The sequence below is a fragment of the Urocampus carinirostris genome, chromosome 4 (genome assembly GCF_059441175.1).
Source record: "Urocampus carinirostris isolate Australia breed hairy pipefish chromosome 4, RoL_Ucar_1.0, whole genome shotgun sequence".
NCBI lineage: Eukaryota > Metazoa > Chordata > Actinopteri > Syngnathiformes > Syngnathidae > Urocampus > Urocampus carinirostris.
The window spans coordinates 11,971,901-11,997,853 of NC_142352.1; the positions used below are offsets into that span (position 1 = coordinate 11,971,901).

The window sequence follows — 25,953 nt, forward strand, 5'->3', positions numbered from 1 at the left end:
TCAGGGGATGGTGTAATAATTGTTTGTAGTTTGCAATAATCTGTGCCGCCCTTTGAGACTCCATCCGATAAGGGTTGTATAAATAAACATGACTTGACTTTTAATCACTATGAGGAACTGATAAATACACACCATCGCTTTAATGATTAATCAGACTATTCCTTGCATGCGAACATGAGTTTTGTCCTCTCACTAGTAGAGAAAAAAAAACCATGATGTCTTGGGTGAAGTGATAAAGTGCAAAGTAATAGTGATTGCGGGAAAGTGCATGTATCCAATTTTTTGTCCATCCCTCTTCTTGAGCAACGACACTTTGTGTCATGCATACTCTAAGTGCTAGTTGGGGGTTTTGGGGGGTCATAGGCTGGCTCACATACAAAAATCCTACCGAGATGGGATTCCTTTCCGAAGTGCTAAATATCTACCAACTAAGAATTCAATTGGGCCTTTCACTCACGATGTCACACAGATTTTATGAGATGTCGATTAAACAAAGGTTCGTATACCTTATTCCTTGCCGAATTCAAGCACTTTTGTAGGACTTTCAAAGCCGATTTTCCAATTTCTCCAGTACCGTTCTGGTGTGAATCATGTATTTTGCAGAGCCCGAAATATATAGACGATCTACATATACAATTTTTAATCTTGCATGTGCATTCATCAAGACATGATTTTTAGATCTTGAGTAATTGCGAATATAATTGTGAATCAGGACAGTACGTGTGTAAATATTTTTGACACGTATCCCTCCAGGAGTTCGGTAAAAATGTTCAGTTGTTTTTCCCGCTGAAATTTACCACCTTAATTTTGTGCATGGCCCAAAATAAATGAACATAAATTATGCGCAATTCTTGCACTAAAGCACATATCATAGTGCCCTGTTTTTGAGGAGCATACTCTTGGATGCAACCCATATCGAAAAAAAGAAATGCAATGGCAATGCGAAGCCACCAGAGAGCAGTGTCGGCATCATTTTGAATCAGACTTGTTAGGAAACATGTCCAGAATTTACAAGCACTTCACCCAAAATCCAACCACGTTTCATTCCTTGAAAACACAACAATAAAAATCAAGGCATTTTCAAGGATTTCAAGCACCCGTACAAACCCTGTTAAATGGAAGCTGCATTGAGGCAGAAAAAGGCGACTCTCACGGCCTCATTTTTTCTGGTCCACGTATTTGGTCACCGTCAAAAGTCACCGTTGGGTGTGCAGCACCAAAGAACAAGGCAGAAGGAGTCTTGCTTTGCTTGGTTTGAGGGAGAAAACAAAAAAGGCGTTTTATGCTTTTTCTTGTGTGCAGGGACTCTCACTGAGTGTGTGACTTTGGCACGGCGGTCTCTGCTTCTGCCACTGACAGATGGCGTTGGCGTAGCCCACAATCACTTTGTCCATCCAGGTGAGCGGTTTGGGGAAGAGCACGGCGCCCTTGAAGAATCCAAGATGGCCGCCGTGGAGCGTCAAGGCGAAGATGACGTTGGGCTTCTTCTCTGAGGAAGGAAAGCAAACAGACGGGGAAACTTTCGGACTCTGGACCCCCACATCGGGCAGACGCTGGCAGTATAAAGATAAAATAATGACTCAGTGGCTTGCTATCCATTTGTTAGTAGGACCGCAAATTACGACGAGTTAAAGACGATTAAAACGATAATTCGACTAATTGGATCATTCTTTTTTTTTTCTTATGTTTTAGCATGAGGTTGGGACAGCACGGCAGTGGGGAGCGCGTGCGCGGCACAGTTCTGACGTCATGAGATCGAACCTCCTGTGGAGTTTGCATGTTCTCCCCGTGCTTATGAGGGTTTCCTCCCACATTACAAAAACATGCATTTCAGGTTAATTGGCCGGTCCAAATTGTCCCTAGGTGTGAATTAGCGAGCGAATTGTCTGTCCCTGTGTTCCCTGCAACTGTCCGGCAACCAGTTCAGGGTGTCCCCTCCCCACTGCCCGATGATTGCTAGGATGGGCTCCAGCCCCCCCGAGACCCTACTGAGGATAAGCAGTGCCGATGATGGATGGATGATAATAAACAAGAAAATGGGTACAATGAAAAATACATCTTATATTGAGCATACACATATTGGTCCATAAATTTAAACCAGGGACATAAATCCATAAATAACGCACTGTCCATTTTTAAGGGACAGACAAATAGTAAGCCCATTGGATGATTTAATCCGGGCTGCCATAAATTTCTGAGTATGTCAAAAAAAAAAAGAAGGAAGTCACTGGCTCAGTTCTATCAAAAGTTTTAAATTTATTATTTTAATAAGTGCAAAACAAATGCCTCTTGCCCGTCGCTAGAGGGCAGTGAAGGTGTAAATGAGCAGACGTTCAGTCTGGTTTCATGTTAAATACAATATTTCAGTACGCCCAGCCTAGTAGTTTGATCTGATGTTGTTGCCCGCTCAGTGTTAAAAAAATTTGTATTTCTACATGTCAAATCAGTATGACAATTGAGGCAAGCATATTTTTACTCTTAGCTCCCACTTGAGTTTTTGTTTGTGATCTTTGGGTTTGTTTAGAAGTTTTAAATTCTGGAAGTGCAATTGTTTTGGATTTCGGTGACAATTTCCACCTGTTTAGAAGAACAGGCCCTACAGTCAACTTTCCTTTTTTTGTTGGTGGCCAAAGATCTAGGCTTAAAACACTACATTCTATAGATTGTAAATGACTTCTAGTTCAAATTGACAATATCCTGGAAGGGGGATTACCTCATGTGTAGTCCCTTCTCAAGGTTGATTCATTTTCCTCATGCTGATGTTTTGGAGTTTTTCCTTGCCCTCATGTAGGTTTTAGATCAGGGGATGTTGTAATAATAGTCTGTGTTTGCAATAGTCTGTGCATCCCTTTGAGATTCATGGTGATTAAGGGCTATACAAGTAAACATGACTTGGCTTGACTGAAAGCTGCATTTACTGAACCGGTAAAACACATTGTTAACACAGTCAATACCAAAAAATGAAAATGATTTCTCCATCGTTTCTGAATGATAAAGCACAGTACTGAAAAACAAAGCTGAATATTTGGCATTGAATAACCTATATTTAATGTTTTGAAGCTTAAACTTGTGAGTAAAATCATTTTTGAAGCTCTGTCAAACTAAAGCAGCTTTAAAGGTTTAACTCATAGTCAAAGCAGTGTTACAATTTGAACTCGGAGTTAAAGCAGCTTAGAAGCTTTAACCCATAAGAAAAAGCAGTTTTAAAGCTTTAACTCATGAGTAACGGAGGTTTTAAAGGTTAAACACGATACTCAAAGCTGCATTATAACTTGAACTCTGAGTCAAAGCAGGTTTTGAAGCTTGAACTTGAGTTAAAGCACTTTTAAGCTAAAACTGTCAAACTAAAAAAGATGTATAGCTTTAACTCAAAAGTCAAAGCAGCGTTAGCGTCAAGCTTGGAGTTAAAACGTCTTTTGAACCTTTAACTCTTAAGTAAAATCAGTTTCAATGTATTAACTCAATAATTAAAGGAGCCTTAGCACTTGAACTGAGAGTTAAAGCAGCTTTAACTCAGAAGCCAAACAAGCTTTAAAGCTATAACTCAATAGTCAAAGCAGAGTTTATGTTGACATTACCTGTGTATCTGTGTATTATTTGCCCTCATGTAGGTTTTAGAACAGGTGATGGTGTCATAATAGTCTGTGGTTTGGAATAATCTGTGGTCTGTGCAGCCCTTTGAGGCTCTTTGTGATTAAGGGCGTTACAAATAAACATGACTTGACTTCAATTGACATTTGGGTAACCGATCCCGCCCACCTGAGAACATAAAGTCTGGATTCGGCCCACGAGCCAAACTGAGTTTGACATGCCTGCTGTAAACCAAGGTTACATGTAGCTCTAAAAATGAGATCAGCACGATGTGCAAATGTCTAAAAGTGCCAGGTTAATTATGGATTAAACTGCCCATTATCACTAGGTCGATCTGACTTCATGAAAAAGGAAAGATTGAAAACTAGGGCGCCTCCCTGAAGCTGATTACACGTGGCCGTCGGACTTCTGTTGCAGAAAGGTGGCGCTGTGCCCGAGCGGGTCTGGGTGGAGCGGCATGTCGCCTATAAAAGATTGGCCTGGATTGCTTTATTATTATTCGTCCCTCTTATCTGGGTTAGTGGAAGACACTGATTCGTGAGTGATTTAGATCCCCGAGGGCTTTCCACTCTGTCCACCAGTGCTTCTTAACAACTGCCAATGTTATTCCAAAAAGCAACAAAGATGAAATGGGTTCAGCATGGCTACATGAACAGCTCAAAATTTGACAGTCGCTCTAGTAATTTGTCTTAAGCGTGCGCAATGCATGGTTGCCCTGCCTTGTGCCGGCATGTATGTGTCACTTTTAAAAGCAACAGCTGGTGTTTTGTAAAACAGACATGCAAACTGCAGGACCATGGCCTCACACGGGGGAATGTTCTTTTCTCAAATAGCCTCAGAGTTTGTATATAGGGCAGTATTAAGAGGGGGTAGAGCAAGAGTGTCCCTGGATTACACTGCATGGTCTAAGTTACACAATTTTATTTTTTCCCTTTTCCTCCGTTAAAGGGCTCCAGACATTATATCAATTATAAGAGAGCATCTATTTGTGCATTTGAATTATTTAATCAGTTTTTATCTACTACGCTATCATTGCAGTTCTTGGTATCATTTTTGTGCATTGTTTGATTTGTTCTGAGAACAGACTTCAACTGTTAATGTGGACAGAAATTGATAGACATTGAATTCGATTTGGCTGCTTCAAACAAGTGGGTCACCAGGTAAATGTTAGAAAAGTTATATATCGTAAATTCTGGACACCTGATTGAGATATTTTGGAAAAAAAAATCTCAGTTTTGTCTTTGGATGAGCCGCAGGCTTACAGGTGGGTCACATTTTTGAGGTGTTGAGGGTTAAATGTTTTATCTATCAATACGTGTTACCAATACCCAACTGACTTTAAAGAGCCTCATAGTTGTTTTTTTCCACCAAGCTTATTTGCTTTTATCATAACCTTTGGACAGCAGTTCAGAGCGAACTCATAAGGTGAAAGCAATGTGTGGAGAGCTACGTTTGCAGCTACAGTGGAACCTCGGTTTTCGAACGCCTCTCAGTTCGAACAAATCGCTTCTCGGTCAAAAATTTCGAGGCGATGCTGAGCGGCGTACGGGTGTAGATTGCCCCCACCCCTCGTGAAGAACTGTTGTCACGTGAACGCGCACTTCTTTTTGCTTTTGTTTTTAATATCGGTGAACGGAGTGTTTTAACCCCTAATTATGCCTCGGAAGAAGGTCGGTGCAAGCAGCAAAGTTGCTACAGGTGAAAAAAGAAGAGTAGTGCGTACAACTATTGCATTTAACAAAGAAATAATAGCAAAATATGAAGAAGATGTGCGAGTTTCCCTTCTTTCGAGGGAATAGAGCATGGCTTCTGCAGACCACCACAAAGGTAAGAAATCCTATTCATAAATATTTTCTTTATCCTTTAACCGCTCACCACTTGTTGTGGAGACCCGGGTGCTAAATGACATGTAAATGACCTGATTTTCTTATTTTTACACGTTCATGTTAGCGTAATCTTTCGTACGAAAGATTACGTTAACGCGAACGTACGATTAGCCTGGGTTAGCTTCATGTTTACGTTCTTGCTAAATATTCAGGTTGTTGGAACATATTAAAATGATTTTACATTACTTTTAATGGGAAAAACGATTTTCCGTGATCGACCAAATCGGTTTTCGAACAGGGTTCTGGAACGGATTATGGTCGAGAACCGAGGTTCCACTGTAATGTAATTTACATGTGGATTTACATCCTTAAAAGGCAATCTTGAAAAAAATTAAAATCTACATATTGTTATTAAAGTGTTATTTCGATGATATCGTTGTAATAATAATGATAATAGGAACTAATTGTGCTGTGCGAGGTTGTAGGGACCTTAGGGAGAGCCAAAAAGCCGCATGCAGCTCCAAAGCAGCTTGTAAACAAAAGCAGATGTTTATCGATTTTGTTGGTATTTATTGAGGGTGCCTTTACACGAAACTTAGCTGAAAACACGAGCGGTGGCCTAAAGAACAACAGTCTATTTTCACGAAAATCAGTTTAGCCGGAACTTATTAGTCTCATACAAACAAACGCACACACACACACGAATCAGGATTTTTAAAGTACTCTAGTTGAAGTTAGTATTTGTATTATTTGACCACTAAGAGTCGCTATATTGTGTTTTGCAACAAAAAAACTAGAGCTACAAAAGCACAAGGAAGAAAAACAAACCCCAAGACTCTGAGTGACCTACCAAAATCATTTTTTTCTTGTAATTTTTTTTTGCCACGCCTTTCACAAAGTTTTGGGTTTTTGGTTACCTGTAGCAACTAGATGGGAGACTATTATGTCAGATCCCTCTGCATGAGGCTTATTATGTAAAAAATAAATGCAAAGTTATCAACCTACCTCTATTATTTTAAATACACATTGATGTGATAGATCATGTATATATATTTTTTTTCTTTTCATTATATACAATTTTGCCACTAGGGAGAAACTAAATAATACATACTGTACGTCTGAATATTTAATTTAAAAATTGAAAGTATTAACACAAAAATAACATGTTTACATTAGGCTGTTTCTCAAAACAAAAACACTTCTTTAAATCCGCACATAGTTTTGTTATTACATGAATAAGTATTATCCATCCATTATCTGAACCACTTATCCTCAGTAGGGTCATGGGGCTGCTGGAGCTCATCCCAGCTATCTTCGGGCCGTGGGCAGGGGGACACCCTGAACTGGTTGCCAGCCAGTCGCAGGGCAAAGTATTATCTCCATGTTTCAAATTTATGTAGTGTGCTATTGAGCAAAAGTATATGCCCTAAATGGACCAGACTGAGAAGTAATTTATGCGTGTTGCCCAGCCACAAGGACACCAAATGCATTCGGAGTCCGGAACAGATGCAGTCTGTTAGTTCTTCTTGGTTTTTTATTTTTGCATTGACGAAAACTTTTGAAATAATGTTTGACGACGGACTGCATAGAGAGTACATTAGGCGTGAGAACAAACATTAACCTAAGTAGTCTTGTATACATTGGTGATAAGTACTCAAGCTTCTATCAGTCTTTTACAGATTATTCATGTACGTAAACTTTAAACAGAGAATGTCATTGAGTCATTTTGATGGATTCATTTCTGATAAACATCTACTTACCTGCTAAAGTGCGGGGAATTTTGAGCAAAGAGTCATGAACCAGAGGATCATCAGCAGCATTCACAAGAAGCAGTGGTACATTTACCTGCAAAAGAAAAGCGACAGTAGTTCGGACAGACACCTTAGAATATTATGAATGTGCGTTCGACGAACAGGGCTGTCTTACATTGTGAATATAATGTACACAACTTTCTTTTTCGTAATACTCTTTGAGGGAGCTGTGGCCATGGAATTTCCTGTTAAGACACAATCGATACAATGGATTCAATTGAGGAACCTAATTGCATTACAGTAATCCCTTGGTGTATCACGGTTTACTCTTTATGGTTTTGATAGGTCGCAAATATTCGTGAAACATTGTGCTCGTCAGCAGACAACACACAGCAAATGCTATCACAGGGGGAGGTCACAGAGGGCTCTGTGTGTGTGTTGGTGGACTTGACTGTCTGTACACAACAGTGACAGGCTGGTGTATGTGGTCAGTCAAACAGCTGGATAGAAGCACAAGTCAAAGGGTCCACCAAAGACAAACTGCAAAGCACAGTGACAGCTAAAATTTTAGCGTCTCGTTACATAGAAAATAAATTCCTAAATTAAATCGGACTCTGAGGAAAGTCAGAGGAGCGTAAAATTCTGATCACCACTGGGTGCTCCATGGATTGTTATCGGGAGACTGAGATGTCGTCGGAGAATGCTACCCCTGCTGAGCCTGTATTTCTACATGTGTGAACCTTGTATTTTAATCATCACAGAGACCTGGCTCAACCCGGGTATCCACGAGGCTAGCCTGCAACTAGTTGGCCACTTTCTATGTCTCTTTTTTATAGTTAAATTTTGTTGCACTACAGTATAATGACTATAAAGATCACACCACTGGGTGCTCCATGGATTGTTATCGGGAGACTGAGGTGTCGTTGGAGAAAGCCACCCTTGCTGAGCCTGTATTTCTACATGTGTGAACCTTGTATTTTAATCATCACGGAGACCTGGCTCAACCCGAGCATCCCCGAGGCTAGCGTGCAACTAGCCGGCCACTTTCTACGTCGCTTTCTTATAGTTGAATTTTGTTGTGCTACAGTATAATGACTATAAAGATCATACATTCCATGCCAATTCTGTGTTCTGTGTTTTTATTTATAGATCTATAATTGTTACCGTCGTAAAATGCAAATTCACCGTGTTTTGACTATTGCGAAACATTTTCGGAACACAACCTCCGCAGAAAAAAAGGGATTACTGTATTTTCATTCCTAATGCCACATTCGAATCAATTCCCATTCCTACCCATGACAAAAACATGTATTTTTTTCATTTCACAGCACAACACACTCAGTTTCAATGTACCTCATGATGTTGTCGTCGATCTGCATGAGGGACGTCGCTGTGTATAAACGACCGAGATCTCCAGCTATCGTTTTGACAGAGTTACCCCCAAATAGACTATGCCTGCAGAATACAAATAGGAAAGTTAACTATTTGTACTGAAAAGGATCAGTGGTGAATTAAATTCCTCTCCAGAGCAAATATTGATTGATTGATCCAAGCGTTACCTGTGCGAGAGGATTATTTTCTTCATATTGTCAGCCATGAGAAAATTATAGAAGCGTCTGAACTGATCCCACTGCAGGAATGTTTCCTGGGCCCTGAAAGACAAACAGACAAGAAGCCTGCTGAGTGCTCACACAGCCATTCAACATTCCTAGCAGTACAATATCGTGTGTAATCCATTGGAAATGAAGTCTTGCAGATGAAGAACGAGAACTGAAGCATTAAACAGATTTTAAAAGGTACAAAAGTAAATTATTCATGAAAATATACTTTCAGCTTTATAGAAAAAAATGAGGTTGCTTATAAAAATAAGCCTGAAAATGTTTGGACGGACACACAATTTCCCCAAGTTCTGCTGTACATGCAACCACATGAGACTTGAAATAAAATATCTTTCCCAGAGTTGAAGTGCAGACTGTTTAATTCAAGTCGTTGAACAACAACATCTGAGTGAAAAGGAAGGAATTGTATATAGATTTTTTCTAAACACACAACATTTTAGGGGCTCAGAAGTAATTGGATAATTAAGCCGACCTAAACAAAAAGGTTTGTTGCAAATCATTTTGAGGCAATCCTTGCCTTGAGCCTGGAAGCGCTGTTCAATGAACTTTGGAGCATTTGGTTGAATTTGAGTAAAAAGTATATCCCTTTGTACTTAAAAATGTATCTGGCGACCTTGACCTGTTGTAATGTCGTCAATGAATACAAGTAACAAAAGGCCCTTGGAAGCCATTGTTAGGTTTAAGTCCCCAACATTTTTAATGAAACGCTCTGAAATAAAAGACATAGAAAATCGGTCATTGAGAATTGGTTATTTTATTAATCATTATCATGAGAGCGCCGGAGACCAGGCTGTTACACATCTCCTCCTCGCTCTGAACAAGTCCCCGAACCCTCCCTTCTAATATTAAGGTTCTTGGAGAAAAACAACTTGAGTTATGGCATGCACAGGTCAGGGTGCACCCACTGGAATGTAAAAGAGACAGAAACAAAAAAACAACTCATGGCCTTGAAGAGCAGCTTACGGGCTGAGAACTCTTCAAAATGGCTGAGAACACATATAACATATTAATGTCAACTGTAGGATAAATAAAATTATATAATCCTAACAGCCATGCATGCCCATGCTATCACACTGCCTCCATCACAGTTGGGGCGGCAGTAGCTCAGGAGGTAAAGTAGGTAGTTGCCTTGCATGGCTGACGCTGCTATCGGTTAGTGTGTGTAAAAGGGAAAGTGTGAAGCAAATTGTGAAGCGCTTCACCTCAAACGAACTGCTTTATCAAATAAATTTTTAATTTAAAATGAGGACTTTAAACTGAGGTGTTCAAGCTCAGGAGATAAAGCTCATCTTGTGATCAAGAAGCCACAGGTTCGATTGCTAGCTCCTCTGTTATATGTCCACGTGTCCTTGGGCAAGACACTGAAACCCAGTGCACCCAATGAGTAGGTAGTTGCCTTGCATGGCTAACACTGCTATCGGTTAGTTAGTGTGTGTAAAAAGGGAAATAGTGAAGCGGATTGTAAAGCGCTTTGGGAAGTCTTTATTGACTTGAAAAGCGTTGTATAAATGCAGAACATTTACATCTATCAACAGTTGATGTGCTGTGTTTTCAATCATGTGCTGTTCCTTTTTTTCTCTATTTTTTCTTCTTCCCATTTCTCTGGAACAGGTTTATCATTGTCTCATTTGTCCAGAACTGGGCTGGCTTGTTGAGGTGTTGTTTTGGCAAAGTCAAGTCTGGCCTGTCTATTTTGGGGACTGATAAATGGCTTTCACCGAGCGGTGAACCCTCTGTATTTACTTTCATTAAGTGTAATTGCTCTTTAATGTAGACTTATAGACGGTTTTGCCCAATTCCTGAAGAGTGTTCTTCACTTTAGTAGATGTTGTAAATTACCATGGTGAGTATTCAACATTAATCAGTCGATGTTGTCTCCGTTGCTTGCCTAGGGCCTTTTGAATTGCCAACCTCACCAGTACATTTATTTTTTCTAGGAATATACCAAACTGTTGATTTAGCCACGCCAAGTTTTTCCCGCTTTCTCTTTTATGGATTTCTTTACTCTTTAAGTCTCAGGATCTTCTGAGAGCTATGAATGAATTTATGAAAACTTTATTTCGAACATTAGAAAATAAAAACAGGACAAAAACAAGGACTCAACAACACGCTAATGTTACATAACATGTTCGAAAAGAGGTAGTAAGAAGCAGACGCTTATTTTCCCTACCCCTTCATCTTCCTTATTAATTCCATTTCACAGATAGCTCCTCTTTTGTGTCTGAATATAACAAAACCTCACGGAAATACATATTACATAGGTCGGATGTCAATTTTACAATAACAATCGTCACATAGGTTATATACTAGTAATCGTAGTACCCATCTATTAACTTTATAATGCTACTAGACACTAAATATCATTGATATTTACCAATTTACCAATATACCAATGATATTAACAACAATAGCTATAATAACAGTTATGACATGATAATAGTAACAATGACAACAAGGTTAACTGTAGTTGTAAACGCAGTATTTCCAATCTCTAATATCACTCATATCCCAATTTCTCCGTCTCTGTATTCCGCCAGGAATGTTTTTTTTGTAATTACATTTGAACAGGTGAATATTTGGACATTGTTTGATCTCGTCTTGTAAATTGCTCCAAAGTTTGACTCCACAGACAGACACACACATACGTGTCCTGGTGGTTCTCACCTTCGGGATTTTGAATTTACTACAGCCCCTTAAGTTATAACTTCCCTCTTTCAGAGTAAATAATTTGTGGATGTTTTCTGGCGCTATGTTTTTGTTGACATTAAATAGCAGTTGTGAAGTGAAAAATGCAACTAAATCATCTAATTTTAATAACTTGGACTGCAGGAATAAAATATTAGTATGATCATGATATCCTACCCTGTGTATGTAGTGAACTTTTGTGATTATCGCCCCAGACTTCTGCACTATATGTTAAGTATGGCCGAACTAGAGAACAATATAATGAATACAATACGATATAGTTTAAAAGGAATTTGGCTTTATTCATTTTTGAAATGCTTTTGGATACCTTTGAACGCATGGTCACAAAAACAGGTTCCAAATGCAAAACCACACACCTACATTTAACTCCAGACCTTGCCACTACTTAATTGATGACAGGTTAACAAAGGAGCCTTCTGAGTCAATTACAGCCCTCTGAGTTGATTGTGCAATTACTTTTGTTCCGTTGAAAATATAAAAGAGTGCAAAGAGTTATAATTCCTAAAGCTTTATTTTGACTCGGATGTAGAAAGTCTTTAATCACAGCTGAAATTGTGCATTTTTAGCACATAGATTAATTATATTATTATATTTCAGAATGTGTTTATATAAAAAGCTAAAATAACAAACTTGTGTCAGTGTCCAAATATTTTTGGGCCTAACTGTATGTTGGAAAAAAACAAGACGTGCTGATAAAGAAGATTTCGATCAAGAAGAAAATCCAAATTATATGTAGAGGAAAATACATACAGCTTCGCTTTTATATAAACTGCTGCCTGAATCACAATAGCTGTCCTATGAATATCTCATCAGTGTGTCACAAACCAAAGTGTTTATGAACAGGTCAGACTTACAACATGCGACAGCTGCGGTATTTGATATCGAAGCAAGTCATATACAGCAGATAGATATAGCCATGCAATTAGATAGCAAAAAATGACACCTACCGGAGAGCACTGTAACCTTGACAGACGCTGACACAGCAAAGAACTCGTTCCTGGTTGGACATGTTCTCCCCGAGGAACTTACAGACAATATTCCCCCCCAGGCTGAAACCCACCACGATCAACTGGGTCTGAAGATACGTCCGCTTAATATATCCAACCATGGCGGAAAACTCCCATGTGCACCCTGTAGAGATATACAAGTGTACATACGAGGCACCAAACCATGACCGCAATTTTTTGAGTGTAGACCAAGATTTGATGACTAACCATACGTAAACATGCGCGGCGACGTGAGCTCGATGTTGGGTAGCGCTCCCAGGTGGTTGAGCACGGCACAGCGGTAGCCATCTTTCTGGGCGTAATCCACAAAGGTTCGGATGTAATGCTTCTCACTGTGGTTACCGATGCCTGGGCATATCACCATGGTGATATCATCTGCACCGGGAGAGATATTTCATCAATAGGAGATTATTATACAGGGTTCAGTGTCTGAAATATTGTCTGTCCGGACGCCCAGGCGTGCATCTTTTTTGTCGGGCGTACAACTTACAAAACGTCTCTGCCCGAGTGTCCGACAACTTTTTCAAGACAAAAAAAAAAAAAAAAAAAAAAATCTTTCGTTTTTTGTTTTTTTTTTTAAATCAAAGGTTAGCTTTATTCCGATTTCAAAATCTTCGTTCGGTTCGGAAATTTCAGAATTTCGGTTTGTTCGGCAATTTGCATACTGGGCAGCCAATCAGAAGCCTGCATCGGATAACTTCGTGCTTCCGGACTTTCTCGAGCGTTATAAGTTCGTGCATTTGCATATCATTTTCCAAAGTAGACGCACAGAGAACGCAAGAAAAATTGAGAAGTTGTTAGGAATCAAGCCAAAACCTCAGCCCCAGAAGAAAGATTCAAAAGAAGCTAACAAAATTGATGACGCTACAAAACGTAAACGTACATTTAAAGCAACGTGGAAAGAGGAGTTCAGGTGGCTTGTAGCAGACGAAGCAACGCAAACAATGCATGAATGAAGATGAGTCAATACAGGTACATGCTGACGGCATATGTAAAACAGCGATGTCATATGTATGCAATGAATGTTATAAGTAAATTTATAATAAACTTAATTTTGAAGTGTTGTTCTGTTGTATATTCTGATTATCAATCCTGAATACTTTGCAACAAGGTTTTTTTTTTGTGATTAGTCATTTTATTGTGTTTCAAATTGTGAAAAAGGGGCCAGGCAACTTGTCAGAGTTGTATGCCCTCGTGTCTGGTAACCTTTTGTCATGAGTTTCAGAGACTGCAAAAAGCCTTACATATGTCACAAAAGCAATCTCTGAAGAGCGCGATGATGCTTTAAACCGAAAAAAACAACGGCGACCATATGACGAAGGTGCTATATCGGCGTCAGATCAGGAAGGTTCTCCTGCTACTGGTAGCCATTAAAACCAGAAGTATCTAATTCATGTGGGCAAGCAAACCCCCTACCCAAAAAAACAACCTCGAAAGAGATGGGTGCCACCTGGCTGTACTTGCCCAAGACACACCACAAGGAGTAGTGCCCCGGTGACCCTGGGATCCGTAAACATAATGATGGGCAGTAAGAACGGTATCACGACAACACTGTATGTAACATCCCACATGCCGACATTTCTTGTGTAAATACCATGTAAATTATAACTATAGCCTTATCCCCCTTGTTTTATAACCTTATCTTCTCTGTTCCTTTATCTTCTTGGCTCATACCTCACTGTGAATGTGTAAAACTGGAGTGTCATGCCCAATTTCGTTGTCACAATATGTTAACCCATTTTGTAACAATGACAATAAAGGTATATTCTATTCTATTCTATTGAGAAAATGAATGTTTACATAATGAGTTGCATTACCTCCTGTTCGATGGTCCCCCATTGGTTCAAACAGGTCGAAGGTGGCAGTGGCACCATCCTGCATGGGCAAGTACTTCCTGACTCCACTGGGATGAGGTGCGCTGACCCTACCCAGTTTCCCGTATAAGGCCGTCTGCAGGTGACCGCTCTTGCCCCACAGCAGAGGAGGAATGTACCTGTGGGTCAAACATTTCATAAACTCACAGATTGGAATATAACTTAGAGAAGCAAACCGATTTTCATTGTTGGTTTATGAAACAAACTATGGGCTAAACATTTGCATAGGAGACACAGATCTGCCAAAAATTGAAGATTATATTTTAGGATGGAAAAACAAGACTTTTAGTTTTTGAAAATGTTTTTCTTTGTAGCATTCAAGACAGGGTTCGTATGCCTTTTTCATGGCCAAATTCAAGCACTTTTTAAGGACTTTCAAAGCTATTTTTTTCCCATTCTTCCAATAAGAAGAAAACCTGTGTAGATCATGAATTTTGCAGAACCACCAATATATCTATGATCTATGCATGCGATTTTCAATCTGCATGTACATTTATCAAGACATATGACTTTTGGATCTTAATTAAATCGTGATTATATTTGTTTTTTTAAAACAAATCTCTCAACATACAGGTGTTGGGTAAAAATGACGGTAATATGTAGCTTAGTTTTTTCAGTTCTTCTTATTAAAATGTATGACTGGGAAAGACTACCTTAATTTTCTTTGCAAGGCCCATATAAAATGTCCATAATTAGTACACTTTAAAGGACCATGCAGTACAAACTATGCCAGATACCGTTAGTGACGAGGTAGGGAGATATGCAAAGGCGAAGCCGCCAGAGAGCAGTGTCACTGTCATTTTTAAGCAGACTAGTTGAGAAACAGGGAAAAAAATTCAAGCATTTACAAGCACCTCAACCAGATCCAAACCACTTTCAATCCTAGAAAACACCACATTAAAATTCAAGAATTTTCAAGGATTTCAAGCACCTGGGCAGTTCCTGTTAAAATCACAATTTTTGAGTCAAAAGTGGTCCTTAGACTTAAAATAAATAACGCCTAACAAGCATGCTGTTACTCCAATTGTCCAGCAGATGGCTAAAAATAAAAACTAAGGAACAATCATTACAGTGTCCTCTAAACATATTAGCTGCTCTAGTTATGAGGAATTGGAGATCCAGAACTTGTCAATAATTTCAAGAATTAACAGGAACTTAGTACACAAAATTCAAAAAGTTTTTCAATTCTTGAAAACACAATATTAAAATTGAAGAAATTTCAAGGATTTCAAGCACCCATACAGACCGTAAATATTACCGTACATCAATATCATGAAGAAAATTGTTTTTTAATCATGAACTCTGAAGAAAGGTTTACACTGAGGCTGCCCACTTATCTGAAATCTAAATCGATAATGCAATGTGACGTAGTGTGGTTGTGTTATTATTGCAAGACACTTAGTTTTTTTCAAGGATTTATAGTTCCTTGTATGTTATTTTAATGAAAGTGCGGCCTACCAGAATCCTTAAAGTTCGAAATTAATAAAGGTGAGGCAGTTTTCAGTCAGTGTGCCCAACCCCTGCTGCCCCACAAAACAAACCGCTGAGCAGAGCTATACAGCTGAGCTAGTAGTTTAGTAGCTCGTTACATTAAAAAGAAGTTCAGCAATTAAATTGAGGAAAATCAGATTAGCGCAAAGAAACAAAGATCACCAGCGAGTGCTCCGTGGATTGTTATCGCGTTCTGACTCCCCTGCAGAATCTCATGGCCCTTCAAGTGAATGCACTCTGCAGTTTTCCTGTGCTTCTCAGCGCTCCACAGAGCAAGCGCTAGGCTAACTGCCTGGTCATCCTGGAAGAGGGATTACCTCATGTATGGTCCCTTCTTAAGGTTTCTTCATTTTCCTCATGTTAAGGTTTTTGAGTTTTTCCTTGCCCTCATGTAGGTTTCAGATCAGGGGATGGTGTAATAATGGTCTGTGGTTTGCAATAATCTGTGGTCTGTGCAGCCCTTTGAGACTCTTTGTGATTAAGGGCTATACAAATAAACATGACTTGACTTAAAGCCAAGCACATAGCTCACCAACGCCAGATCCATTACCTATGAAACGCACAACATACAGCTACTACTCGAGGGAAACTTCTATAACCGGGACTGTGGTATCTTAACAATCGCGTAGACTTGGCTCATCAGAGTATCCCCAATGATAGTGTACAGCTAGTCAGCCGCTCTCTAAATGGCTTTCTTTGATGAAAGTAGAAGCCCTCCAAATTTGATGTACTTTTGTATTTAGTCAAACGCAATTCTGTACTCTCTATTTGTAGTTCTTCAGTTGTTAATTCCCCCAAAAACGTGCAGCCCTAGTTTACACAAACCTCAAAAGCTTGTTTGTGTTTTTAGTTGGGAAGCAACCAAGTGACACATTCGTTTCTGTTTTCATAGATTTCAACAAAGGCCATTAAACGCTTGCGACAGGGTGATGACATTTTGTGCATATCTTCAGCGGACAGGTTTCTATGTGTACAGTTCACAAGTTACACAAGCCCTTTAACCTTGTGTTTTCACATCTCTTGCTTCAACATTTACCGCACCTTGAAACAAACACGGTTACATAAGAGCACAGGCAGCGCCTGCAATTTGGTAATGTGATCACTTCTGCGCTCTCTGTTGTAAGCATCGGTGAAGCTTATCATGCACGTTTTCTGGAAGGCAGCAGCATTAATCTAAGGGGTGGGTCATCTCAGTTTTATGATGTGCATGACTAACAGATTACAGTTACTGTTCTTTGTTTTGTTTAACTCAATCAGCTGCACAGAAACACAACATCAAAACGCTCTCGACATTATATGCTGATCGTGAAAACCAGCCAGTTAATGTGCTGCTGAGCAGGCTGATTCCCCAACCCATTAAGCTTTTAATTGAAAAGATCCTTTATTTTTTTCTCTTATTTAATTAGAGCACCCCTAGTGGTCAAACAAAAAAATCACAGCATGTGTATAGCACCCGAGGATACAATAATAATAATAATAATAATTTCCTTGTATTGTCATTCTGTGTAACAATGTACACAGAACGAAATGTCGATTGCACCTGACCCGTTGTAGCGAGCCGATGCAGCCGCAGCCAACAGAGGGCGCCGCCGACCACTTTTTAAGTCTTAGGAATGACTCGGCCGGGGCGCGAACCACCGACCTCCCAGTCTCAAAGCGGGCGCCTTACCATCTAGGCTACTGAGCTGGTACGATGTTAATAGTCTCTGAGGTTGGGATCGCAAAGTGAAATTGCCGTAGAGCGTGGTTATTCACTAATCCGTACACTCTGTACCCCGCATAAAAACATTAAAATAACAAAACTCTATATGTTGTATTGTTAGGGCGGCATTAGCTCAGGAGGTAGAGCGCTCGTCGACCAAGAGGTCACAGGTTCGATTCCGTGTAATATGTCAAAGTGTCCTTGGGCAAGACACTGGATCCCTAATGCCCCCGATAGCAGATAGTTGCCTTGCATGGCTGACCCTGCGATCAGTTGGTGTGTAAACTGGAAAAGTGTGAAGCACATTGTAAAGCGATTTGGGAGGTCTTCATTAACTTGAAAAACGCTATATAAATGCAGACCATTGACATTGACATTAATTGAACAACTGATTTGTTGACAGGGTGCCATTGTGCATCAAAAACGGGACTTTTGGGTTTAGATGTGGTTAAACTACTTTAGGATGCCCACTTTAAATCAGCCCTGATGAGAAATCAGCAGGGTAAAAGGTGAATTGGTCCTTTTGAGCCATTTATACAAGAGACAACTGCAGTTAACTTCAACAGTTGAGCTGAAGATAAAAAAGGGTTTCCCGAGAAAAATAAAGAAGGTTGTTGACTTAAGAAAAATAATTGTTTTTTTCCCCCCACAAATGTATACAATCAACTATTGGTGAGCTCTATGGGAAAAACATTGTCACATTATTTTATATTTTTAAACAAAATTATGATCTGGATTTTATCACAATTCTTTGACAAGAACTTTTTTTGTGACCAATTAAGACATTGCTGACCAATTTTTGAGGCGGGGGGCTCTCCTAGCCACTAGAGTTGAACGGGCACCTTTCTCCTGTGGTGTGTCTTAGGGAAAGTACAGCCTGGAGGTGCCCATCCCTCGCCGGGCCAATAAATATAAAAATTCTAGATGAATAGACAATGGCTAATGTATTTGTTTTTGGGACCAGTGTCTCCCCAAATAGTTATTGGGTAAAAATGAGAGTGATATGCAGCTTACATTTTCAGTTGCAGGATGTTCTTCCCATTACAATTTACCAACGAAGCAGACATGCTTTTAGGCGGATTTTTTTTTATTTTTATTTTTTTTTTGTCTGCATTATCATGTGTTTTGGAGTAAATATTTAGAACGGTTGGATTCTATGGATTGTCCTTAGCACAACAAAACCATTTTTGCCTGGCCCAAATTAAATAATTGATATGTAATGTTGCCCAAATGCACATTTTATAGTGACCTGTTTAGCTGTAGCATGCACCTGTCTTCTTGTGTGCGACCTGTAGGGGGTGGTGACGCTTCATAGGACAATGCCCTACAAATTAATGCCAGCTGCTGTTAATCACAGGGGGAAAAATGCGATGGCAAAGCCACCCTGTTTGGCTGCAGCATGCACCCGTCTTCTTGGGTGCAACATGTAGGGGGGGTGACGCTTCATAGGACAATGCCCTACAAACTAATGCCAGCTGCTGTTAATCACAGGGGAACAAATGCAATGGCAAAGCCACCCTGTTTGGCTGCAACATGCACCGGCCTTCTTGGGTGCGACATTGCAAGGGGTGATGACGCTTCATAGGACAATGCCATACAAACTAATGCCAGCTGCTGTTAATCACAGGTGAAGAAACGCAATGGCAAAGCGAAGCCACTCTTATATTTATGCAGGCTTTTGAAACACAGCAACCATTTTGAGCATTTGAAAATTCAAGCACTATTCAACCCCTGAAAACCCAACCTTGAAATTCAAGCATTTTCAAGGAGGAACCCTGAAACTTACTCTTTGGTGAGCTGAGTGCAAGACTTGAGAAGGAAGTGGTTGAGTGGCGTGTCTTGGTAGGTGAGGTCTGGCGGCGCAGTGGGGCTCTTCAGGTTTAGACAGCGAACAATCACGTAGAGAACCGTCGCCACCGCCGCTAACTTCACGCCGTCAAACATGGCCGGCAGGTCCGGGGAAATGGTGTGCACGTCTGAATCGTGCGCGCTCATGATTGCGCTAGAAGAAGCATTTTTAAAAATTTAATTGAAAAACTTTTCAAGAAACATCCATAATTATGCTAAGCTATTTGGAATGACAGGGGATATTTCCATATCAAAAGTTTTGAAAATATAAGGCAGGCGTAGGTAACTATTTGCAGCGGGAAAAAAAAAATTGGCCAGGGGTTGTTCCTGGAGACTTATTCATTTTTGTCATTTATGAAGGAATATACAAGCAGACATCTTTTATATTTGTTTATATTTATTTTGAAATCAATAAGCTTCGCCTAATTCATTTTGAAATGCTCACAATTGAAGCAAAATAATATATTTGGACACTGTTTTAAAGCCTCGATGTGTAATATTTGACCACTAGATGGCACTGTGTTGTCCGGCGTAAGCGAGGGTTGGTGCCTCAGAACCAATTTCTCGATCAATTACTTTTTTATCAATAATAACATTGGCATGAAAGTTCATGGATTTTTGCCTAGTATTCAAATGTTGTTTTTTTACTGAATAAAAGTTTTTGTACAACCAGGAGGCGCTAGATATGACACACTGTCTCTTTAAGAAACAAATTATATGTTTAGTTTTGGAGTATTACTGTAGCTTTCTCTGCAGTCGGATTTTTGTAGTATTTCTGTAGTATTTTTGCTGACTACAGTGGTTTAACTTTTGTAGCATTCTTGTAGTATTTCTGCAGTAATATTTTGCAGTATTTCTGTTTTTGTATTTCCATAGTGGATTTTTTGTAGTATTTCTGTAGCATTTTTGTTGTAATATTGTAGTTGTATTTTTTTGTAGTATTTCAGTCGTAATTTTCCTGAAGTAATAATTTTGTAGTGTTTCTGTTAATATTTCTGTACTAGTATTTTTGTATTATAGTATTACTGTAGATTTTTTTTGTAGTAGTTCTGTAGTTTACTAATATATTTTCAGTATGTGTGTAGTGTTGCTGTAGTATTTCCAAAGTACTATTTTTGTAGTATTTCTTTAGTATTTTCATAGTAGAATTTTTGTCGTATCTTTAGTATTTTTGTAGTATTCTTGTAGTTGTATTTTTGTAGTTTTCCGATAGTTTTTTATTCTTTTCAAAATGAAAGCAACACAATTAACACATAAGGTCCCAATTTTTGAGCACTAAATTTAAAAATTAGTTTTTGTAGTACTTTTGAAGTATTTATGTATGTTATTTTTTTATTATGGTGTTTGCGATCCTCGTATTTTTGTAGTATTTGTATAGTATTTCTTATTCAGAATGAATGCAAAAAAATATATCAGGTCCCAGTTTTCAAGCAATAAATCTAAATTTAGTTTTGTAGTAATTTTGTCGCATTTCTGTTGTAATATTTCTGTAATGGTATTTTTTGTATGACAGTATTACTGTCGTAGTTTTTGTCGTATTTCTATAGTTTTTTTTCTTTTCAGAATGAAAGCAAAATGATATATTACGTCCCTGGGTTTGGGCATTACATTTGATACTTTTGTAGTAATTTTTTAGTATTTCTGCAGTAGTATTTCGGTTGCAGACTCACAATAGGACCATAGGGAGAATGTTGGCCCATACAAACATATTTTCCTTAGTAGTACTTTTTTTACCATTGTACACATTGTCATTATATTTTCACCATTTTCGTTTTGCAGGCCGAATTAAAAACTTGGCGGGCCGCATGTGGCCTGTGGGCCCAGATTGCCTACCCCTTATCTAGAGGACCCTGATTGTTATTTAGACTTGGACACCACAAAAACAGGAACTACAAAGCAGAGGACACACAATTTGTCATTATCATTATTAAGGGGAAGTACACGATGCTTAAATTCAAAGCCTTGGTAAAACACGTGTTTTTACAGTAAATGATTGATTTATGAACAAATAGTGTTTTTAATACTTTATAATTTAACAGATATGCTTTGTTACTGATTGCCTTGACTTACTAAAAGGAATATGACCGTAAAATTCCTCCTATAAGCCGTGACTTTATTTCCCAAGATTTCAACGCTGCGGCTTATGCAATGATGCGAATAATTCATGCAATTTTTCTAACGTGTCGAAATGTGTCGAGGAAGACGCAAGTTTAATATAAGAATGCGCTTTGTGCATTAATAAATCTAGCATGAACAGGCCTTCATCATGGAAAAGGTTTCAATCGAAATGGGAGGGCTAATATTGGGAATAATTTTACGAGTCGGTTTATTTGTAAACAGAAATAATGTGGCGAAACGAATGGATTACCAGGAGCAACGTCCAATGAAGCAGACATGCTTTTAGGCGGATTTTTTTTTTTTTAATCTGTCGGCATTATCGTGTGTTTTGGAGTAAATATTTCAAACGGTTGGATTCTATGGATTGTCCTTGGTGTAACAAAGCCATTTTCGCAGAAATTCAAACAAGTTGAAGACGACCATGGACGTAATGGTGAGTTACATCAGCTTCATAGTTTCCGGATGTCTTGTTTCAGACTGATCGTGATGTTTAGATGAGTACATTTTGAAATGGTTTAAGCTTTCCAATGATAAGTGACATGATGAATTTCAGTGACTCGTGACAGCGTGCAGACACATATATGTTTATCAAAAGTCCGGGGGCCAAATGCCGGGCCGTCAAAACATCTAGGGGTTAAGGTACCGTATATTATTAAAACTCTGTACCTTCTTTCTTGTAAAAATCTTATATTACAATGTGGGCACATGCGGCTTATAGTCGGGTGCGGCTTATGTATGCAAAAAAAATCTCCTTTAAAACGTACTGGGTGCGGCTTATAATCAGGTGCGCCTTATAGGCCGAATTTTACGGTAGATACCAACATTTTTTCAGTCCAATAGTACAAAAAAATAGCATGCATCTGCAAATAATGACTGATATCTTTAAAAAATTTAAATTGCATTTAAGTTCAAAATATAATTCTTGTCATTTTAGATCCCTTATTATTAGAATGTAATTTGAAGCCAATGTGGATATTTGTCCCCAATGCTACTACCGTTGCTAATACAGGCTTGTATCAGGAACCGATAACTGTTAGTAGAACCACATCCATACTTACTAGTGCACTTTTACATTTTACCCAACATGAAATTTTGTAACGTCATTTTGTCTTAAATTAGAATAAGTATAAAAAAATCACTTACAAGTAAAGTGGGAGCAGTAATAAGCAACTGTTTCCGAAACTCGCCAAATGTGATGAGGTAACTCACAGTGATGTGGTCGGACCTAAAAGAAGAAAGTAAAACAACCATTATAGGGCAGCATTAGCTCAGTCTTGGGATCAAGAGGTCGCAGGTTCGATTCCCAGGTCCTCCGTGTTATATGTCGAAGAATCCCTAATGCCCCCAATAAGCAGGTTGGCGCCTTGCATGGCTGACTCCCTATTGGTGTGTGAGTGTGTGTGTGTGAATGGGTAAGTGTGAAGCACATTGTTATGTGCTTTGGGAGGTCTTCATTGACTTGAAAAGCGTTAAATAAATGCAGACCATTTACCATTTATTGCAATATGATTTGAAATTAAGACCGAACACTACTGGCTAGGCCAGGGGTCGGCAACCTGCAGCTCTGGATGCGCTTGCGGCTTAAAAAAATAAAAAAAATAAAACGGAAAATGAGACAGGGAAACCTATATTTGTTTTCATATTGTTTGGCATTTGCACAAAACTAAACTGTATTAAATTGATTTCATATAATATCCATTTTCGAAAGGTAGCCATAATATAATTGCTTGCTTTGTTTCATTACACTGTCGTTAGCCGGATAAGAGGTACCTAGTGCACTTTCCATCGTGATGATGTTTTTTTAGAATCCCCAAAATAAAAAGATCTCAAAAAATCAGATTTCTTTATAAAAATTCTTCAACGATATCCAAGCAATAAAACACACAATATTGTAACGAAATTAAACGTAACTGCATCCTGCAACTAAAGATTTATTCATGACGGCTAATTATTTCGACAGTAAGCTATAGCTAATATAGTTACGTACAGCATATTTTGCAGCTCCAGACATATTTGTTTTATGTTTTTGTTTTATTTAGTCCAATATGGCTCTTTTAACACAACTGGTTGGTTGGATCCCTTAATCACTAGGGTCACAGGGGTGTCTTGGGCAAGTACAGCCTGGTGGCACCCTCTCCTCTCCGGGCCAGCAAATATTTACCCTTTATATTTGTTGCATCAAAATGTTGTAGGATCAAAATGTTGCGTGTGAGGTGAAATTCATTTAACAAGGTTCTATAACACAACTGGTTGGTTGGATCCCTTAACCACTGGGGTCACGGGGGTGTCTTGGGCAGGTACAGCATGGTGGTGCCCATCCATCTCCAGGCCAACAAATGAATCATCACTCAATACAGTCAATCAATTGCAAAATTAATTGATTTACAGGACATGACATCAGACACTGCAGTGTTTGGTTGGTTCGATCCCTTAACCACTAAGGTCGTAGGGGCACCATACCGGGTGGTGTGTCTTGGGCAAGAACAGCCTGGTAGTGCCCATCCCTCTCCAGGCCAACAAATGTTTACTCTTTATTTTTGTTGCACTTCGAGTGTAGGATAAATCTGTTGCATGTGAGGTGCAATTCATATTACAACGACCTTTAACATAACTGGTTGGTTGGATCCCTTGACCACTAGGGTCACAGGGGTGTCTTGGGCAAGTACAGCATGGTGGTGCCCATCCATCTCCAGGCCAACAAATGTTTACAGTTTCTTATCGTTGCACTTCGAGTGTAGGATACATCTGTTGCATGTGAGGTGCAAATGATAGTACAAAGTTCTATAACACAAGAGGTTGACTGGATCCCTAAACCTCTAAGGTCACACAGGTGTCTTGGGCAAGTACAGCCTGGTGGCGCTCACTCCTCTCCAGGCCAACATATGTTTACCATTTATTTTTGTTGCACTTCAAGTGTAGGATAAATCTGTTGCATGTGAGGTGCAATTCATATTACAAGGTTCTATGACACAACTGGTTGGTTGGATCTCTTAACCACTAGGGTCACATGGGTGTCTTGGGCAAGTACAGCCTGGTGGCGCCCATCCCTCTCCAGGCCAACAGATGTCTAGCCTTTCTCATTGTGCACTTCAAGTGTAGGATCAATATGTTGCATGTGAGGTGCAATTCATATTACAAGGTTATAGAACACAACTGGTTGGCTGGATCCCCTAACCACTACGGTCACAGGGGTGTCTTGGGCATGTACAGCCTGGTGGTGCCCACTCCTCTCCATGCCAACAAATGTTTACTCTTTATTTTTGTTGCACTTCAAGTGTATGATAAAACTATTGCATGTGAGGTGCAATTCATATTACAAGGTTCTATACCACAACAAGTTGGTCGGATCCCTTAACCACTAGGGTCGTAGGAGCACCATTTCCTGTGATGTGTCTTGGGCAAGTACAGCCTGATGGCGCCTATCATGTTTCCACCCGGTCTCGAACAGGCATTCTTTCGCGTGTCAGACTAATTTGCTCACTAGTGCATTTTACTGGACTGGAATTAATTTTGTGGCAACAATTTGGTTTGACAACAGCGTCAGAGGATCATGGCCTCTACTGGCGTTCTTTGTTACGACTTGCTTGCTTCTCGGGAACATTGTGGTCTTCCTTCTAGCTTTGGACATTGCACCACAATTAAAAGAACAATCACTTGCAGAAATAACATGAAGAGAAATAACCAAGTTAATTTACCGGAACTGGATTTCTTGTGGTCAATATACCAGTAACAGTAATCTACCATTGAATTTGTTGGACGACCATTTTTTTAAAGGTTTGGACCACAAAGACCTGCTATATGGAAATAATTTTATATATTTTAGCCCAGTGTATGAGTAATATTAATTCAGGTTTTACGACACATCCTACGTTACATACGCAGAGGATTGTAGACTACATGTCGCGGCATCTTTAGCATGTCGTTACTTACCACAGTCGAATGGGGGGGTAAAAACAGCAGCCGACTGCTTTTAAACCTACAGACGTTATTTCCACCCGTGAGAGTTCTTGTGTTTGTTGCCTTGGTGTTAAGTCATATCCGCGCTTTGTGAAAGGAGCGACGGGAGGAGCACAGCAGTCTGGTAGCGCGCTAAAGCCAATAGCCGCCGCAAGCACACTGGAATGATGTGTCGTCCGCGAACGGAACGGCTCTATGACCCGGCTCTTGGAAGTGAGCGACGAATCGGTTTCCATCGAGACGCCCCCCCCCCTTTTTTGTGATTGGTCAATATGCATTTTTTTTCATGGTTCCTGCGTTGAAGTTTTTACATTGTGAAATGTATAGTATAGTATAATTGCTGTTGAGATTGTCAAGATTGTTTTCTGTTATTAGTGTCAATAAATTTGTTCAAACAAAAAAATAGTATAGTATTGTATAGTATAGTACAGTACATTACCGTATAGTATAGTATAGTATAGTA

At 39.3% G+C, this 25,953-nt stretch overlaps 1 protein-coding gene across 1 annotated transcript; it reads right to left on the reverse strand.

The window, feature by feature from the left end:
- On the reverse strand, positions 1-25,634 carry LOC148366837 (monoacylglycerol lipase ABHD2-like). Its single transcript, XM_088333166.1, has 11 exons — positions 25,464-25,634; positions 22,677-22,758; positions 19,354-19,569; positions 14,318-14,493; positions 12,708-12,875; positions 12,441-12,624; positions 8,728-8,820; positions 8,522-8,623; positions 7,344-7,413; positions 7,178-7,262; positions 1-1,489 (listed from the first exon to the last, which is right to left on the reverse strand). Exons 3-11 carry the CDS (start codon positions 19,560-19,562, stop codon positions 1,281-1,283), a joined length of 1,296 nt encoding a protein of 431 aa, XP_088189292.1. The 5' UTR covers positions 19,563-19,569; positions 22,677-22,758; positions 25,464-25,634; the 3' UTR covers positions 1-1,280.
- Positions 25,635-25,953: the final 319 nt, after the last annotated feature.

What these genes read in the sequence shown, in the direction of transcription:
- LOC148366837 (XM_088333166.1), bottom strand. Translation starts at nt 19,562, where the DNA reads ATGAGCGCGCACGATTCAGACGTGCACACCATTTCCCCGGACCTGCCG. An exon ending in TGCACTCAGCTCACCAAAGA is followed by an intron (nt 14,494 to 19,353) that starts GTAAGTTTCAGG and finishes TTTGACCCACAG; the next exon opens with GTACATTCCTCCTCTGCTGT. An exon ending in AATTCCCCGCACTTTAGCAG is followed by an intron (nt 1,490 to 7,177) that starts GTAAGTAGATGT and finishes TTCCTTCCTCAG; the next exon opens with AGAAGAAGCCCAACGTCATC.